This window comes from Saimiri boliviensis, chromosome 9 (genome assembly GCF_048565385.1).
Source record: "Saimiri boliviensis isolate mSaiBol1 chromosome 9, mSaiBol1.pri, whole genome shotgun sequence".
In the NCBI taxonomy this organism is placed as follows: domain Eukaryota; kingdom Metazoa; phylum Chordata; class Mammalia; order Primates; family Cebidae; genus Saimiri; species Saimiri boliviensis.
Window position 1 is genome coordinate 43,603,780 of NC_133457.1, and position 18,753 is coordinate 43,622,532.

Consider the following 18,753-nt stretch of genomic DNA (forward strand, 5'->3'; position numbering starts at 1 on the left):
TATGCCTGTTTTCTTGAGTTCCTGCCCCTTAGTAGGCAAACAGTAAATATTTGTTGATTGAATATGACAGTGGCTCATGCCTATAATCCCAGCACTTTGGGAGGCTGAGGCAGGCAGATCACAAGTCAGGAGATCAAGACCATCCTGGCCAACATGGTGAAACCTATTCTATACTAAAAATATCAAATTATCCAGGTATGGCAGCATGCACCTGTAGTTCCAGCTACTCGGGAGGCCGAAGCAGGAGAATTGGTTGAACCCAGGAGGCGGAGGCTGCGGTGAGCAGAGAACGTGCCACTGCACTCCAGCCTGGTGACAGAGCAAGACTTTGTGTCTCAAAAAAAGGCTCTGTCTCAAATATATATATATATTTATTTATTTCATAACCTGCCGTGATTTTATTTAACATTATTTAATAGGCACTTTAGAAGAATTTTATATTATCCTACTTATGTCCTTCTTGGGTATATTTTCATGTTCCATGATGTTTCAGCTGTTCTACTTGGTGTGATTTTTTGCTGACGTGCCCATGAACTGCAGATAACAGAAGGTGCTACATTAGATTTTAGTTACATGTGGAAGATGAAGGGATGTGTACTCACAGCCTTTCTCTCTGAATTACATTGTTTTTGGAAGGGCTTCTCAGACACTCCATCTGCCTCTGGTATAAGACAGCAGGCCACATGTGGCCTCCTTTCTTTGAAGCAAAGGCTTCAATAAGCCCTATAGCAAATGAAAATGTTTGTTTTATTTAAGGCAAGAATTCAAATGCATATTTTTAATCAATAGCAAAGTCTAGGCTGGGCGCAGTGACTCACGCCTATAATCCTAGCACTTTGGGAGGCCCGAGGTGGGTGGATCACAAGGTCAGAAGATCAAGACCATCCTGGCCAACATGGTGAAACCCTGTCCTTACTAAAAATGCAAAAATTAGCTGGGTGATGATGTGTGCCTGTAGTCCCAGCTACTTGGGAGGCTGAGGAAGGAGAATCACTTGAACCCAGGAGGTGGAATTTGCAGTGAGTGGAGATCATGCCACCGCACTCCAGCCTGGCGACAGAGCAAGACTCCATCTCAAAAAAAAAAAAAAAAAAAAAAAAAAGTTAAGACTTTAATTATAGCAGGCTTTTTTTTTTTTTTTTTTGGTGGGGATACTGTTTCATGTCAGCAAGGTCAATGAGTTACCAGATTTTTTTTTCCTATTTATATATTTATGTCACAGTGGCACAAAAACACCTTTTATAAATGCAGTATTTTTTAAAAAATCAGATTAGGCAATTAAGATGTGTTACCATTTGGATTAGGAAGGCACTAGCCTGTGTTCATCCTAGCCACTTAATTACAAAACTTCTTTTAAATAGTAGTTTAATAGTCCATAGTAGAGGTTGGCAAACTGTGGTCACCAGCTGCTGACCGTTGTAAATAAAGTTTTATTGGAACATAGCCACTCTCAGTTGTTTATGTACATGTCAATGGTTTGTGCTACAATAACAGAAATTTGCTGATGCCGTTTCTATAAATAATATAATTTAGTTTGTTGCCCTTGGCCCCTAATTAAAAAAAAATTTCTTGTAAGTTTTTGACATTTCACTTATACTTTATGATTTATACATAGCAAGACTATCACATTTTTCAATGAAGAATTGTAAATGATTCACCTGGAAATTCATAATAATTTTGTATCAGGAGGAAGTCATGTATGAAAATTATATGAAACATTTGTATTTTACCTTGTTGCATTTAGAAGATTCTTCTTTCTGGGTAGTTAAGATTATGAATTAGACTGAATTAAGTGAGATGTAGCATTTTTTACTGTATTAATCATGTTTTTTTAGTTGTCTCCGAGACACAAGTTTTACTAAAAGAGCTGGAGCAAATGCTACAGCAAGCACTGCAACCCACAACCACAGCTGAGGAGTCTGAAGAAGGGCATGGAGAGGAAATAAATATGGAAGGAAAGGTAATATTGATAGTTATTTTCAGACTTAAATAACAACTCCAAATGCCTTTAAACAGCAGAATTATTCCTGGTTGTACATTTTAATATATGAACAACTATTTTCATGACTGAAATTTGAGTCCTTGATTATCATGAGGTGAATAATAAACTAGTAGCCTGTTGAGAAATCAAAACACATCTATCAGTATTTGAAAAAATCTGTGTTTAAGTAGAGGAGTTCTTTAAATTTTAAATCTTTGGGATTGGAGTGAAGAAAGGACGGTGCTCGCTGTAGCTGAAGTAGGCCACTACAGAGAGAACTCCCCCTTGCTGCCAATCTTTACAGTCAGGACAAGGGACCAGGATAACAGGAGCTCACTAGAAAATCCGCCCTGTCTGGGTTATGCACCAAGATAATCTCTATAGGGACAAACCTTATGAACATACTGGAGGTAGAATTTTTCACTGGAATATGTTTTACCATTTATATCTAGATTTGTCCTTTTTAAATTTTTTCATTTGGCTCCCTGTGCTGAACTCAGAAAAGCAAAATGTGCTTACTGCATTCAATGTCTCTGCAAATAAAATGAGAGTTTGTGCTATAAGGCTCAGGCCCTTAAGTCACAGCAGCGATATGGTAAGTATGAGAAAAAGAAATCATAGGGTAGATACTTCCATGTGGCAGTGCAGCTGTTCCCTACTAGGAAAAAAAATGCAGTAAGAAGTTCTGTCCCTTTAAGGTTTTATTCATTCATTCAGTCAGATACACAGTGTGTCTGGAGTCAAGATAGCCTATTGACGCTGACTCTGGAATGTAATGCATGTGTCCCAATCCTGGTCCTGCCAACAAGGACTTGTGTAATTTGGAAAAGTGGCTTATCACTTACCTCAGAGGATTGTTTTGAGGGTTAAACATGGTAAACCAGGAAAAGTGCTTTGCATAGGAACAAACACCCAAGGTTTGGCTGTTATTACAGATGAGAACTGGCAATGGCAGTTGCTATAGAGAATAAATGCTTAGATTTTCTTTCTTCATTTCTGTTTTTCCACATCCACACTTTGAGCAACTGCCTATCTATAAGCCTGTCTGTTCTAAGATGTAGAAAAAGATGGATTTGTAAATGGACAAAGGGGTTTATACCTTTCAGCAGACTGCCCAGTTGTATGATATCATTCAGAACATCCACAAAAATGAAGATTATTCTCAAACACGTTCTTTATTGAGTTAGGAATTAATAAAATATACAGATGGTACTGCTATGGAGATGAATATGTTAAAGGAAAATAATATTAATGTTAAAAACTCCTACTGAGTTGAAAACATAACTTTCTTAACCAGCATCAGCAATATCAATTTTTACATGAATGTGCATGGGTTGTAAATGCTACTTTTCCAATTGGGTTCTTTTCTTAAAAAAAAAGACTTGTTTTCTCTATATGGGTCTTTGCAGAATAAGACCTGTAGGTTGGTAACATACATTCCATATACATATAATTAATAATACAAATTATTCTTTTTCAGCAAATGTGTGTTTTATTTGAATACTATATGGTTTTGTGCAGTGTTTTTCAGTGCTAGCAGTTTCTTTGAAAACATACAGCCAGGTTGGTCTTTATAGTGATGTCCTGGAGCTTTTACAGGCACAGAATTAACTTCTGTTTTGCCATTATAAGTAGTCATTTGATAGAAGAGAATTACTTCTGATTTTTATTTCTTAAGGTAAAATACATAGCTTTAACTTATCACCAGGCAGGAGCTTGCTTTTTGTTTTAGATTCTTGTATTATTTTATGCTTTCAAACAGCATTTAAGAAGTGTAAAAATTAGCTATTATAACTGGCTGATGGGCAGGTGAGTGCCTCCTGGTTACCCGTTCGTAAGTCACTGTGAACACTGAGCTTTCTAAGTCTGGCATTCATACCAGGTTCAGGATATTTGGGTTGTTGCTCACTTGTAAATGAGGTGAGTAACTGTGAAACCAACTAGCAAAACTGGAGCAGTTTCAGTTTAAAAGTAAAGAAATAATCACATGATTATTTATGGATTTCATGTATTTATTTATTTATTGTTATTAGAAATAATTAATATGTCTTCCAAAGGCAACTCCACTTAAATCTGGAGATATATTGTTTTTAAAAGGAGGTAGCTTCTTATAAGTTAAATATGCCAAAAAGAGCCTCCTAAGAATTTTAAAGTTATGAACACGTTGATTCTCTGAGCAGACGTTGTATAAACTGTTTTCAAAGTTGTCAATTTTATAATCTTTTCATCATCCATTTGACCTATGAGGTTTCAGTTGGATTATCTCAGGCATTTACATCAATGGATGAGAGTAGCAACATGGAAAAAAGCTTATACACATAGATAATCAAAACTCATTTCTATTTGTCATTGAAATGTTTTGTGAAATTATTTTCCTATGTAGAGTCACCTTCCTACTTATGATCTTTTTAAGCTAACATTAACATTGGATTAATATTAGCTATATTCACCCTACATTATACTATAAACACATTCATCCTACATTATATTATTTGAACACTAGAATAATAGAAAAGTTTGTATAGCTAATGTGGCTTGAAGAATTACTGACTATGTTTTGTTCAAGTTATCAGGTAAATTTGATGTAGTTCTGATTAATTATATGGTTGTTTTGCAGTTATCCAAATGTAGCCCAGAAGCTCCAGCAGGCAGTCTGTTTGAAAACCACTATGAAGAGGACTATCTTGTAATTGACGGGATAAAATTAAAAGCTGGAGAATGTATTGAGGATATAACTAATACATTTAAAGAAATAGATGCTTTGATGTCTGAGTTTTAGAACATTATGCATACTTTTAAAAGTTAATTGCAAAAAATTGGCATCTTCATACTTATCCAAAATTAAAACCTTAAAAATGTTTAGGAAATTATACATGATACCAAAGTTGATATTTGCAATAACTTTCTACTCATACTTCATATTTTGAGAATAGCCATGATTTTTAGAGTCAAATGGTATTTAAGTTAGTGTTAAAAATTTAGAATTAAGAAACCCTGATACTTGTATTTGTATATTTCTTGTTTGTCTTAATTTTTAAATTGTTTGTGAAATTTGCCTCACAAACACATGCTTTACAATGATTATTTAGGTCCTTTATTCAAAAGTGGCTAACTTAAAGTAGCTGCCAAGCTACTATAATTCTCACAGGTAATTCAAATCTAATAAACATAGTGAATGTGTATTTGTAGTGGAATCAAACTATTACAAAATAAAAGGAAATAATTTGTTAAATTATTGTTTAATAGAGTTGAAACTTTTATTAAAAACCAAAAAATGTCACTTGCTACTGGAAACAGTTATTTCAACCATGTTTCCCAAAACTGACTGCTTAATACGTCTCTGGGAGACTTTAGAAGATCAGAATCCTGGACTCTTTCCTGCTGAGTAAGTATCTTTGGCGGTATCATCTGGAAGATGAGAAAACGTAATTTAAAGTGTATAGAGAGGAGTTAAACATATTCATTATAAGAAATCTAAAAACATAGAACATAAAAACTATATCATTTTTCAGGGATTCTCATGAACAGTTTTAGTAGATATCCTTCTAGATCTTGCTTTAGGTACACTGAAATGTGTGGGCATTCACACTATCTTTAGTTCCTGTTCCGTCCATCTTTCTCTGGGGACAGGGGGTGGGGAAAAGGGCATTCCAAGCACATAAAAACCAAAGCTTGAGGAGAGAAGAAATGCACAAGAGCATCACCACAGTGGTGAATTTTATTGTGAGTTGCCTCATATTGCTTTAACAAGAAGGCAGCACATGTATAAATATTAAAAATAAATAAGACACCAAACAACCAACATAACCACTACGGGCTCATTGAGTAGGTTGCTTCTTTTAAGTATTTTTAGATTCTATAATAATCACACAAAGTGGAGAGTGGAGATAGCCCCATAACGGTGGAATATTTCATTTGCCAAAGTAAAGTGTGTATATATTTCTGTCCTCCATGTTTTCCTCATGTATTCCTTAGGATTTTGATATTGTGTTGAGTTGTAAAGGATGTTGAGTTGTAAAGCCTATTTGGGTTCATATTTTACCTACTAGCTTATCTAAGGTATATAACCAGTAAATAGAAGGGCCAGAGTTGAGTACATTTCTGTCAGGTTCCAGATCCCATGTCATTGATTACCATCTATAATGTCTTGATGAAGCTTTTAACTAGCTGGGTCGTGAAATGATAATCTAGTTTCCTCATATGTAAAATCAGGATGGAACTATGCAAACCAAGCATTGTTGGGAGGAAAAAATGTGATATTTTTTGTGAACGTGGTTTGCAAATCAGTTTGCTCTTCTGTTTACTCTTTGCAAAGATAATCAAATATGTGTTTAAGTATATTGCAATTAATAATGACTAAGATCAAATATAACTATATATTTGAAATGATCACTTTCCTTACTCTTACATTATTTAATCTACTACTCATCAATATCAGATTTCTTTTTTCTCTTTTATAAAATTAATCTTTGGAAATTATCATCAGCAACATTATGATCTTCTGTCTTTTAAGGTACATCTCACTGTTGAGCTGTAGAAATGGCTTTAAATAACTTTGCTTTCTTAACAGACATTCAGTTAAAAAGGGAAAGGGTAGGGGAAGTCTTAGTTTTGATGAGTAGTGGCTGGTTTATGTGTCATTTTGGATGCTTTTCAGAAAATGCCCAAATGCCTTTTGCAAGAAAGCCATGTTATTTTTAAGGATGTGTTCCTGCAGCAAGTTGGAATTTGGTCCTAGGCTTAAAATAACTTTTGAAAACCAGGAAGCTCACCAAAATATTTGATCAGTACTAGTCTCCTTTACTGTTGACAGTTCCTTATTATGACGTGTTAACTTCCATAAATTTAAATTTTATGAAATGAACTTTTTGCCATTTGCAGAGGAAAAGGAGGAGTCAGGAGAGAAATATAAATGCGACTGTGTCCCTCTCTTCTGGAGCTTACAGTCTAGTGATGGAAGAATGCAAACAAGCATAAATGTTCCTCAAAGCAGAAAGTGCATTTGAAAATGGAACATCTGAAACCAGAAGGGGTTTATCTTTCCAAGCAGCTAAGAGTCCATAATTACAAAATACTTAATACAATTTCTTCAGGCTCAGGTGTCTCTTACCAGCAGTGAGAGACCACCTCACCAAGCCTAAGGTCAGCAGACAGCTAACTTGGGCTGCCAAAAGCTCTTAATAGAGAAAGTTAAGCCAGAGCTAGGATTTCCCTCCTAATCCCTTTTCTTGGCTCCTCTTAAATTTCAGAGACGGCCAATGACAGTGACACCTGATCTTTATATCTCAGTTCTTGGTCTGAAGGGATTTTCTCCTTCTACTGGCACAATTGGATCAGACACCACATACTCCATATGATCGCTACCCATTCCCCCTCTCCACTTCTTGCTTAGTTGCCTGCCTGCAACTCACTGTCCCCTTTTCTTCTGTAAATACCCTTACTACTGTGGATAAAGGCCAGGTGTGGGAGGCATAAAAGTGGAAGTTTTCAAAGGACACTTACCTTGCATGGTGGTTCTATGTGAACCAGTGTGCTCTTGGAACCTTCATGACAGAGAGGAGTAGGGGACAGTGGGTGAATTAGAGAGCAGGCTGTGCTGACCAGTCATCCTTCAGCTCCTGCCAAGAGTCCTTCTTAACTCTCCCACGGATGCCTGACCCTATCTCTCAATAGCAGCTACTGTCAGGCAGTGGTAGAACTGGAAATCACCATTAGTCACCTGATTTATGAAAGCCTGACTTCTTCCAAGCAAAGGAAGATTAGGGAGTCAATGTACAGTGCTTTGTGAAAATTGCAGGTTATTTGTAAACTGAAGCCCAGCTTATGAAGTAGAATGTGTTAAGTACTAGGATGGGGCTGTGAAAGCAAAGGAGAGCAAGATTAATTCTGACTGCAGGAACAGCTTCATTGAGACATTTCATTCATTCCTTTATTCAGTACTTTAGGCCACGTTTGTGCTAGCCCAAGTAGTGAACATATTGTAGCAAAATATTTATAGTAAATACAGTGAACAAGATAGACATGACCTCCAACATCATAGAACTGACACTAACCTTGGGTGAGTTGCTTTAGCTTCTCTGTGCCTCACTTTCCTAAACTAAAAATTAGGATGATGGTGATGATGATGATGATAATGATGATGATGACAGTAGTAATAATACCAATCTCATAGAGTAGTTAAACAGAATAAGTTAAGACATGCAAAGCACTTAGCAAGGTGTCTGGCACTTTGCATATTATGTTACTGTCATTACTAATTTTATATTCTAGTTGAAGAGAGGAGCAAGGCCAGATTTTGAAGACAGAAGGGTGGTCTGACTGAAGAGGATGAAAGTCACAGGGCAAATAAGCACACAGTTGAGAAAAGTAGGAATAGCAAGTAACTAACCCAAGTAACCAGAGGACAGGAGGCAAAGGGCATGAGGGGAGGAATGTTGGCAGTGAAGGTTGGACTAGATAGGTGGGGCTTTGCTCAAGAAGGACCTTGTATATCATACCGGAGGGGCAGCATTTTATTCAGCAGGAGAGTCAGGTTTTTCAATAGAGGTCAATGATGACCAGAATGTCCAGGATTAAACACTCAAGGGTGCTGGGCACTGGGACTGGCTTGGAATTAGACCATTCTGCAACTGAAATACATCAGAGCGTAGCAGGAAGACATTACTGTACCACCCTTTGCCCTTGGGTCTAAAGAAATCTGTGCCCTGACGTTAGCTCAGATTGTCAGTTTTCACAGCAAGCACCTTAGGGTTGCCAGCAGGCAGCAAGAACTGGAAGGTTAGATGTCTTCGTGAAATCTTATTAAACTCTCAGCTGCTTGGGAATAATGCACCACAGCTGCAGAGTTTTAGATAGCAAAGGGTCTCTGACTGTCAGAAATGTTACAGGTAGATAGTTTCATTTGTCCTCCTTGAAAGCTTAATATCATTGTCTTCTGTTCAAGTCAACTTATAGACCTCATTACCGCAAATTCATCAAACAGGTTGAGCAGCCTTATAGATTTTACCACACTCTCAGAACCATGTTAGGAAAGAGCCAATGCATTTTTAACCAACTTCAGCAGTTTAAAGCTCTTTGGTGTTGTAGTGCATTCATACAATTATCGGTAACTCTCTGAGAGCAGCATCTATGTCAAGAGAGATTCCCACTATTACAATGTGAGTTTCTGGAGGTAGAGGCTACATGTACTCCATTTTGTGACCCACCCAGACCACAGCATCATTTTTTGCTCATTAAAATAGAAGTTTCTATATTGATTTTGAACTTCCTGTCAGTGTAGCCTTTTCAAAAACATCCTGAAAAGTTCTATACTCAGACACCTTTCGTTTGAATCTAAGACGGTTATTGCTTTTTTCCTCTAACTCCTTCCAACATCCCACAACAAACACATGCTCTGTCAGTTGCTACAATTATGCAGGGTAGCAACCATAAAATGCCAATGCAACCATAAACTGTCAAACAGCAAAGCACATTTTTTTTTAGTTTGAGAGTCTGCAACGTTCCACTGGCTTGGCTACTTTTCAGTAGGTCACATTTGTGTCTGTGATTAGCTGCAACTGTACTTAGGTGTGGCTCAGTTGATTTTGCTAGGCTCACACATCTTGAGGCCAGTCAGTTACCAAGTGATCTAGAGCAGTCTCAGGTGGGTAAATTGGGGCAACTCATCTCTGCTGCATATGCCACATTTCCTCTTCTAGTAGGTAGCCTAGGCATGTTTTCATGGAGATAGAAGAGCGACCAAAGTAAGAGCAGGCCCCCTCATGCAAATGTTTTCCAAGCCTCTGCCTGCCTCATGTTTTTGCTCAAATCTTTCTGGCAAGTTCCATACCTGACCCTAGAGTAAGATGGGGAGGCACTGCCAAAGCATGTGACTATAGGGCCTTATATGCAATTCATGCAATTCATCTACCACATATGCTGGTTGAGGAAGAGAAATTATTCTTGTTGCATTGATCCCTTTATGATTATGTAATGCCCTTCTTAGTCTTTTTTGATCTTTGTTGGTTTAAAGCCTGTTTTATCAGATACTATGATTGCAACCCCTGCTTTTTGTGTGTGTGTGTGGCGGGGGGTTTCCATTTGCTTGGTGAATATTCCTTCATCCCTTTATTTTGAGTCTATGTATGTGTGACTTTGCACATGAGATGGGTCTCCTGAATACAGCACAGCTATGGGTCTTGCTTGATTCTTTATCCAATTTGCCAGTCTGTGTCTTTTAAATAGCGCATTTAGCCCATTGACATTTAAGGTTAATATTGTTATGTGTGAATTTGATCCTGTTATTATGATGCTAGCTGGTTATTTTGCCCATTAGTTGATGTAGTTTCTTCATGATGTTGATGGTCTTTACAATTTTGTATGTTTTTGCAGTGGCTGGTACTGGTTTTTCCTTTCCATATTTAGTGCTTCCTTCAGGAGCTCCTGAAAGGCAGGCCTTGTGGTAACAAAATCTCTCAACATTTGCTTGTCTGTAAAGAATTTTATTTTTCCTTTGCTTATGAAGCTTAGTTTGGCTGGATATGAAATCTGGGGTTGAAAATTCTTTTATTTAAGAATGTTAACTATTGGCCCCCACTCTATTCTGGATTGCAGGGTTTTTGCAGAGATCTGCTGTTAGTCTGATGGGCTTTCCTTTGTGGGTAACCCAACCTTTCTCTCTGGCTGCCCTTAACACTATTTCCTTCATTTCAACCTTGGTGAATCTGACAATTGTGTGTCTTGGGGTTGCTTTTCTTGATGAGTATATTTGTGGTGTTCTTTCTGTTTCCTGAATTTGAATGTTGGACTGTCTTGCTAGGTTGGAGAAGTTCTCCTGGATAATATCCTGAAGAGTGTTTTCCAACTTGATTCCATTCTCCCCATCACTTTCAGGTACACCAAACTTAAGTTTAGTCTTTTCACATAGTCCCATATTTATTTGAGACTTGTTTTATTTCTTTTCATTCTTTAATCTTATCTTCATGCTTTATTTCATTAAGTTTATTTTCAATCTTCTGCTTGATTGATTCAGCTATTGATATTTGTATATGCTTCAAGAAGAGCTAACTATCCTAAATATAAATGCATCCAATACAGGAGCACCCAGATTCATAAAGCAAGTTCTTAGAGACCTACAAAGAGATTTAGACTCCCACATAATAGTGGGAGACTTTATCCGTCTACTGTCAATATTAGACAGATCAATCAGAGAAAAACTTAAGAAAGATTTGAACTTACCTCTGGACCAAGCAGACCTAATAGATGTCTACAGAACTCTCCACCCCAAATCAACAGAATGTAAATTTTTCTCAGGACCACATTGCACTTATTCTAAAATTGACCACATAATTGGAATTTAAACACTCCTCAGAAATGCAAAAGAATGGTAATCATAACAGTCTCTCAGACCACAGTGCAATCAAATTAGAACTCAGGAATAAGAAACTCACTCAAAACTGTACAACTACATGGAAACTGAATAACCTGCTCCTCAATGACTACTGGGTAAATAACAACATTAAGGCAGAAATAAGTAAGTTCTTTTAAATCAATGAGAACAAAGACTGAATGTATCAGAATCTCCAAGACACAGCTAAAGCAGTGTTTAGAGGGAAATTTATTGCACTAAGTGCCCACAGGAGAAAGTGGGAAAGATCTAAAGTCGACATTGTAACATCACAATTAAAAGAACTAAAGAAGTAAGAGAAAACAAATTCAAAATCTATCAGAAGACAAGATATAACTAAGATCAGAGCGGAATTGAAGGAGATAGAGACACGAAAAACCATTCCAAAAAAATCGATGAATCCAGGAGCTGTCTTTTTTTGGGGGGGATGGGGGGGAAAGATTAACAAAATAGACTGCTATCCAGACAAAGAAAAAAAGAGAGAAGAATCAAATAGACACAATAAAAAATGATAACGGGGATATCACCATTATCCCACAGAAATACAAACTACCATCAGAAAATACTCTCAACACCTCTACACAAATAAACTTGAAAATCGAGAAGAAATGGATAAATTCCTGAACACATACACCTCCCAAGACTAAACCAGGAAGAAGCCAACTCCCTGAATAGACCAGCAACATATTTTGAATTGAGGCAGTAATTAATACCCTGCCAACCAAAAATAGACCAGGACCAGACAGATTCACAGACAAATTCTACTGAAGGTACAAAGAGGAGCTGGTGCCATTCCTTCTGAAACTATTCTAAACAATAGAAAAACAGGGACTTCTCCCTAACTCATTTTATGAGGCCAGCATCATTTTGGTACCAAAACCTGGCAGAGACACAACAAAAAAAGAAAATTTCAGGCCAATATCCCTGATGAACATCAACTCAAAAAGTCCTCAATCAAATACTGGTAAACCAAATCCAGAACCACATCAAAAAGCTTACCTACCATGATCAAGTTGGCTTCATCCCTGGTATACAAGCCTGGTTCAACATATGCAAATTAATCAACATAATCCATCACATAAACAGAACAAAGACAAAAACCACATGATTATCTCAATAGATGCAGAAAAGGCCTTCAATAAAATTCAACAGCTCTTAATGCTAAAGATGACCAATAAACTAGTTATTGATGGAATATAGCTCAAAATAATAAGAGCTATTTATGACAAACCCACGATCAATATCATACTGAATGGGCAAAAGCTGAAAGCCTTCCCTTTCAAACCCAGCACAAGACAAGGATGCCCTTTCTCACACTCCTATTCAACATAGAATTGGAAGTTCTGGCCAGGGCAATCAGGCAAGAGGAAGAAATAAAGGGTATTCAAATAGGAAGAGAGGAAATCAAATTGTCTCTGTTTGCAGATGACATGATTGTGTATTTCGAAAACCCTATCATCTGAGCTCAAAATCTCCTTAATCTGAGAAGCATCTTCAGCAAAGTCTCAGGATACAAAATCAAAGTGCAAAAATCACAAACATTCCTACACCAATAATAGAAAAACAGAGAGCCAAATCATGAGTAAACTCCCATTCACAATTGCTACAGGAGAATAAAATACCTAGGAATACAACTTAAAAGGGATGTGAAGGACCTCTTCAAGGAACTACCAAGCACTGCACAAGGAAATAAAAGAGGACACAAACAAATGGGAAAAGATTTCATGCTCATAAATAGGAAGAATCAATATCATGAAAATGGCCATGCTGCCCAACTTTCTTCACAGAATTAGATAAAAACTACTTTAAATTTCATATGGAACCACAAAAGAGCCTGTATAGCCAAGACAATCCTAAGCAAAAAGAACAAAGCTGAAGGCATCATGCTACCTGACTTCGAACTATACTACAAGGCTACAATAACCAACACAGAATGATACTGGTACCAAAACAGATATGTAGACCAATGGAACAGAACAGAAGCCTCAGAAATAACATCACACCTCTACAACCATCTGATCTTTGACAAACCTGACAAAAACAAGCAATGGGGAAAGAATTCCCTGTTTAATAAATAGTGTTGGGAAAACTGGCTAGCCATATGCAGAAAACTGAAACTTGGACCCCTTCCTTATACCTTATACAAAAATTAATTCAAGATGGATTAAAGACTTAAATGTAAGACCGAAAATCATAAAACCCTAGAAAAAAACCTAGGCAATACCATTCAGGACATAGGAATAGGCAAAGACTTCATGACTAAAACACCAAAAGCAATGGCAACAAAAACCAATATTGACAAATGGGATCTAATTAAACCTAAGAGCTTCTGCACAGCAAAATAAATCATCATCAGAATGAATAGGCAACCTACAGAATGGGAGAAACCTTTTGCAATCTATCCATCTTACAAAGGTCTAATATGCAGAATCTACAAATAAATTTACAGGAAATAAGCTCATCAAAAAGTGGGCGAAGGATATGAACAGACACTTCTCAAAAGAAGACATTTATGTGGGCAACAAACAAGAAAAAACGCTCATCATCACTGCTCATTAGAGAAATGCAAATCAAGACCGTATTGAGATACCATCTCATGCCAATTAGAATGGTGATCATTAAAAAGTCAGGAAACAACAGATGCTGGAGAGAATGTGGAGAAATAGAAACACTTTTACACTGTTGATGGGAACGTAAATTAGTTCAACCATTGTGGAAGGCAGTGTGGCAATTCTTCAAGGATCTAGAAGCAGAAATACCTTTGACCCAGCAATCCCATTACCGGGATATATATATATATATATATATATATATATATATATATATATATATATCTCCAAAGGATTATAAATCATTCTACTGTAAAGACACATGCACATGTATGTTTGCTGCAGCACTGTTCACAATAGCAAAGACTTGGAACCAATCCAAATACTCATCAGTGATATACTGGATAAAGAAAATGTGGCATATATACATCATGGAATACTATGCAGCTATAAAAAGGATGAGTTCATGCCCTTTGCAGAGACATGGATGAAGCTGGAAACCATCATTCTCAGCAAACTAACACAGGAACAGAAAAAGAAACACTGCATATTGTCACTTATACGTGGGAGTTGAACAATGAGAACACATGGACACAGGGAGGGAACATCACATACTGAAGCCTGTTGGGGTGAAGGGCTAGGGAAGGGATAGCATTAGGCAAAATACCTAATGTAGATAATGGGGTGATAGATGTAGCAAACCACCATGGCACATATATACCCTTGTAACAAACCTGCAGGTTCTACACATGTATCCCAGAACTTAAAGTATGATAATAAAAAAATATATTTTAGAACTGATAAACGAATTCAGTAAAGTTGCAGGATACAACTTTAGCATACAAAGATCAGTAGTATTTCTGCACACCAAAACAAACTAGATGAAAAGGAAATCAGGAAAGCAATCCAATTTACAACAGCTACAAAAACTTAATAAAATAAAATACCTAGAAATAAACTTAACCGAAGAGGTGGAAGACCTCCTACAAAACTGCAAAACACTGATGAAAGAAATGGAAGAGCCACAAGTCAAAAGACATCCCAGGTTTATGGATTTAAAGAATTAGTATTGTTAAAATGACCTTACTACATAAAGCAATCTACAGAGTCCATGCAACTGCCATTAAGACACCAGTAATGCTCTTCACAGAAATAGGAAAAAAAAAATTATTTATATAGAATCAAAAAAGAGCTCAAATAGCCAAAGCAATACTGAGCAAAAAGAACAAAGCTGGAGGCATACTTCCAGATTTTAAAATATTCTACAAAGCTATAATAACCAGAATAGCATTGTATATGGCATAAAAACAGACATAGAAACCAAGTGAAATATAACAGACAATCCAGAAATTAATTCATGCATTTACAGTAATCTGATTTGTTGTAAAAGCACCAAGAACACTCTGTGATGAGAGGACAATATCTTCAATAAATCGTGCGGGAAAACTTGACGTCCATATACGGAAAATGAGACTGGACCCCTATCTCTCACCATATAGAAAAATCAAATCAAAATAGATTAAATACCTAAAACTCAAAACTATAAAACTATTAGGAGAAAGCATAAAGGAAATGATTCAAAACACTGGTCTGGGCAAAGATTTTAGGACTAAGAATTCAAAAGCACAGACAACATAAGCAAAAATAAATGGGCTATATTAAAACACTTTTGCTTAGCAAAAGAGACAATTAACTTAGTGAAGAGACAACCTGACAATTTGTGAAATGAGAGGAAATATTTGCTCATTTGACAAGGGACCAATATCCAAAATATATAAGGAACTCAACTGTTCAACAGCAAACAAAACAAAACAAAAATTAACAACAATCAATCTGATTAAAAGGTGAGTAAAAGATCAGAATTGACACTCCTCAACAGATGACAAAAAACCAAAAAGTACATGAAAGAAATGCTAAACATCACTAATTATCAGGAAAAATGCAAATTAAAACCATAATAAGATATCATCTGAGACCAGTGAAAATGGTTATTATAAGCCACAGAAAAGAACAAATTCTGATGAGAATGCAGAGAAAAAGGAACTCTTAAACACTGTTGGTGGGAATGTAAATTAATATAGCCATTATGGAAAACAGTATGGAGGTTTCTAAAAAATCTAAAAATAGAACTACTACACAATCCAGCAATTTTATTACTGGGTATTTATCCAAAGGTAAAGAAATCACTTTACCAAAGGGTTACCCGTTACTTCAGCACTATTCACAGTAACTAAGATAGGGAATCAAACTTAGTGTCCACCAACAAGTGAATGGAGACATAACTGTATATATACACACTGAAATACTAATGAGCCATAAAAAGTAAATGGAGAAAGTTAACTGTATATATACACACACTAAAATGCTACTGAGTCATAAAAAAGAATGAAGTCCTGTCATTTGCAGCAACATTGGTGGAACTGGAGGTCATTATGATAAGTGCAATAAGCAAGGCACAGAAAGATAAGTATTTCATACTCTCTCATCTGTGGCACCTATAAAAATGTCATAGAGGTAGGAAAATGGAATGATAGTTATCAGAGTCTGAGAAAGGTGGGGGAGGGGATGAAAAGAGATTGGTTAATAGGTACAAACGTACAATTAGAGGCAAATGGTTTAGTGTTTGATAGCACAGTAGGGTGACTATAGCAAAAAAATTACTGTATATTTCAAAATAGCTGAAAGAGAAGAATTTAAATGTTCCCAACACAATAAATGATAAATTTTTTGGTGATGGATTTGATCATTATACATTCTATGCATATGTCAACACATCACCTGTACCCCATAAATATATATAATTATTATGTATAAATAAAATAGACTATTTTAAAAAGAATAAATCAGGCCATCAAGGCGGGGGAAATTAAATGTTAAAAGAAACAATGTGTCATTTGATTTAAATGATAAATGTCCTTTTTGCCAATCACTGTGTGACAAATACTAGTGTGAAGTCATTGGACTGGGAAACATTTTGGTGAACTTATAGAATTTAAAGATCCTGAGGGTTATATTCCAGTTTGGACAGGGTTTGGGATTTGGAGGAGGTGCTTTAGAGAATGAAATCAGTTTTTACTGATTCCTTTTATTAAGGTGTTCATGTAGCTTTCCTTCCCGTATCATAGTCAATGATCAGTGAATTTTTTTATATTAGATTATTTAGCTGATAATTTCTAAAATCCACTTTTCTTGAATTAAATTGAAATTTATTGCAATAAGAGCGTGAAAACTATTTCATTTTTTATCCACATATTTCATCCGCAAATACACATATTTTGTGTGTTTGTAGTCTCTATTTATAATGTCTGGCTTTGGATGATGGTTCTTGCCCCAGGCCTTGCACTAAGTATTTAAATTCATTCAAAACCATTATTGCTCATAAATTTTACCTTACGCAAAATAGATTATAAATACTTTTAGGTCATGATCTGCGATTTATGGATTTTATAATCCTTTGACCTAGCACAGCAAGCAAGGGCTTAAAAATTTTTGTTTAATAAATGAACAAATCGAGTTTATGTTATTTAAATGCCTGGAACAAATACCCTTGCCCAAGTGAGGATTAAATTTCCTATCTAACTTAGCCTTTCCAATTATATAAGTCTAAGTTCTCAAAACTGGATGAACCTTGAATGTTTTCACAACTTAGCCTCACACATGGCCACATATGCTTTGCTACTTATTTCATGTGTGTGTCAGCCAGTATTTAAAATGATTCTCAACTTCTGGGATCCAAACTCTTGTGTAGTCTCTTAATGTTGAATAGGGTTGAACCATTAAGATATTGCAAACATAACAGAATGTGATCGCCAAGGCTCAGTCATAAAACACAGTGCAGCTTTTACTTTGTTTTCTTTCAGAGAAGTCATCTGGAATAACCCAACTACCACACCATGAGGGCATTCTAGCAAATCTACAGAGAGGTCCATGTGGTAAGAAACTGAGGCCTCCTGCCAACAACCAGCACTAACATAACAGCCATGTGTGGGAGCTCTTTTAGAAGTAATCAATCAGCCTCAGTCAAACCTTCTGATAACCACAGCCCAGGCTGACATCTTGACTGCAACTTCGTGAAAGACCCTGAGCCAGAACTTCTCAGCTAAGACTTTCCTGACCCAAACTCATGTTTTGAGGTAATTTCTTATACATCAATAGATAACCTAATACAATATGTGATGGGCTTGTCTCACCAAATAGATTATAAGCATATTAGAGAAAAGAACCATAAGTTTCATTTCTCACAGTGCTTGGAGTAGCATTGAGAGACTTGTCTCAATAACTGATGTTAATGCTTCAAAATTGCATTCTAGTCAAGTCAACAAATATTTATTAATGCCTACCAGATACTGTTCTAGGGGCTAAGAATAAAAGTAAACTTAAAGGGACAAGATAAATTCTAATGGAGAAGACAGATACAAATTTAAAAATAGATATGGATCAGGTCAATGAATCAATGAGGATATGAAGCTAAGAAGAAAACCAAAACAAGGATGGGTGGATAAAGATATTTTATATATTTTAGACAGGGTGTCAGAAACGCCTCTCTGGTTAGACATTTGTGCATAGAAGTATGCATGTATCTGTGAAAGAGCATCCCAGGCAGAAGGAACCACAGGTTCAAAGGTCATGATACTGCCAAAGAATGGCATATTCAATAAGGCCAATATGGCTAAGGCTGAGTTTGCTGTTTGCTTCAGATTTCACTCTTTAGTTAATTGAGTTTCTCACAAATGCAACTTTACATTTGAATCTCTCACAGTGGCTTGCATCCCTCTTTTCCTGAATTTGAACATGGCACCAAATATTGGTCTACTATAAACAGATCTGTTCATGTAAGT

General features: G+C 36.3%; 1 protein-coding gene across 4 annotated transcripts in view; it reads left to right on the forward strand.

Annotated features, from left to right (window-relative positions):
• Window positions 1–17,860, forward strand: part of ZCWPW2 (zinc finger CW-type and PWWP domain containing 2) — a 153,945-nt gene extending 136,085 nt beyond the window's left edge. For 3 of the 4 annotated variants that reach the window (XM_074405768.1, XM_074405771.1, XM_074405770.1), the window contains exons 8-9: window positions 1,836–1,960; window positions 4,599–4,760. In XM_074405768.1, the coding sequence (XP_074261869.1) occupies window positions 1,836–1,960; window positions 4,599–4,760 (287 nt within the window). Of the gene's footprint in view, window positions 1–1,835; window positions 1,961–4,598; window positions 4,761–17,775 lie in introns of those variants that run through there. The other variant, XM_074405769.1, reaches the window with a different exon arrangement.
• Window positions 17,861–18,753: the final 893 nt, after the last annotated feature.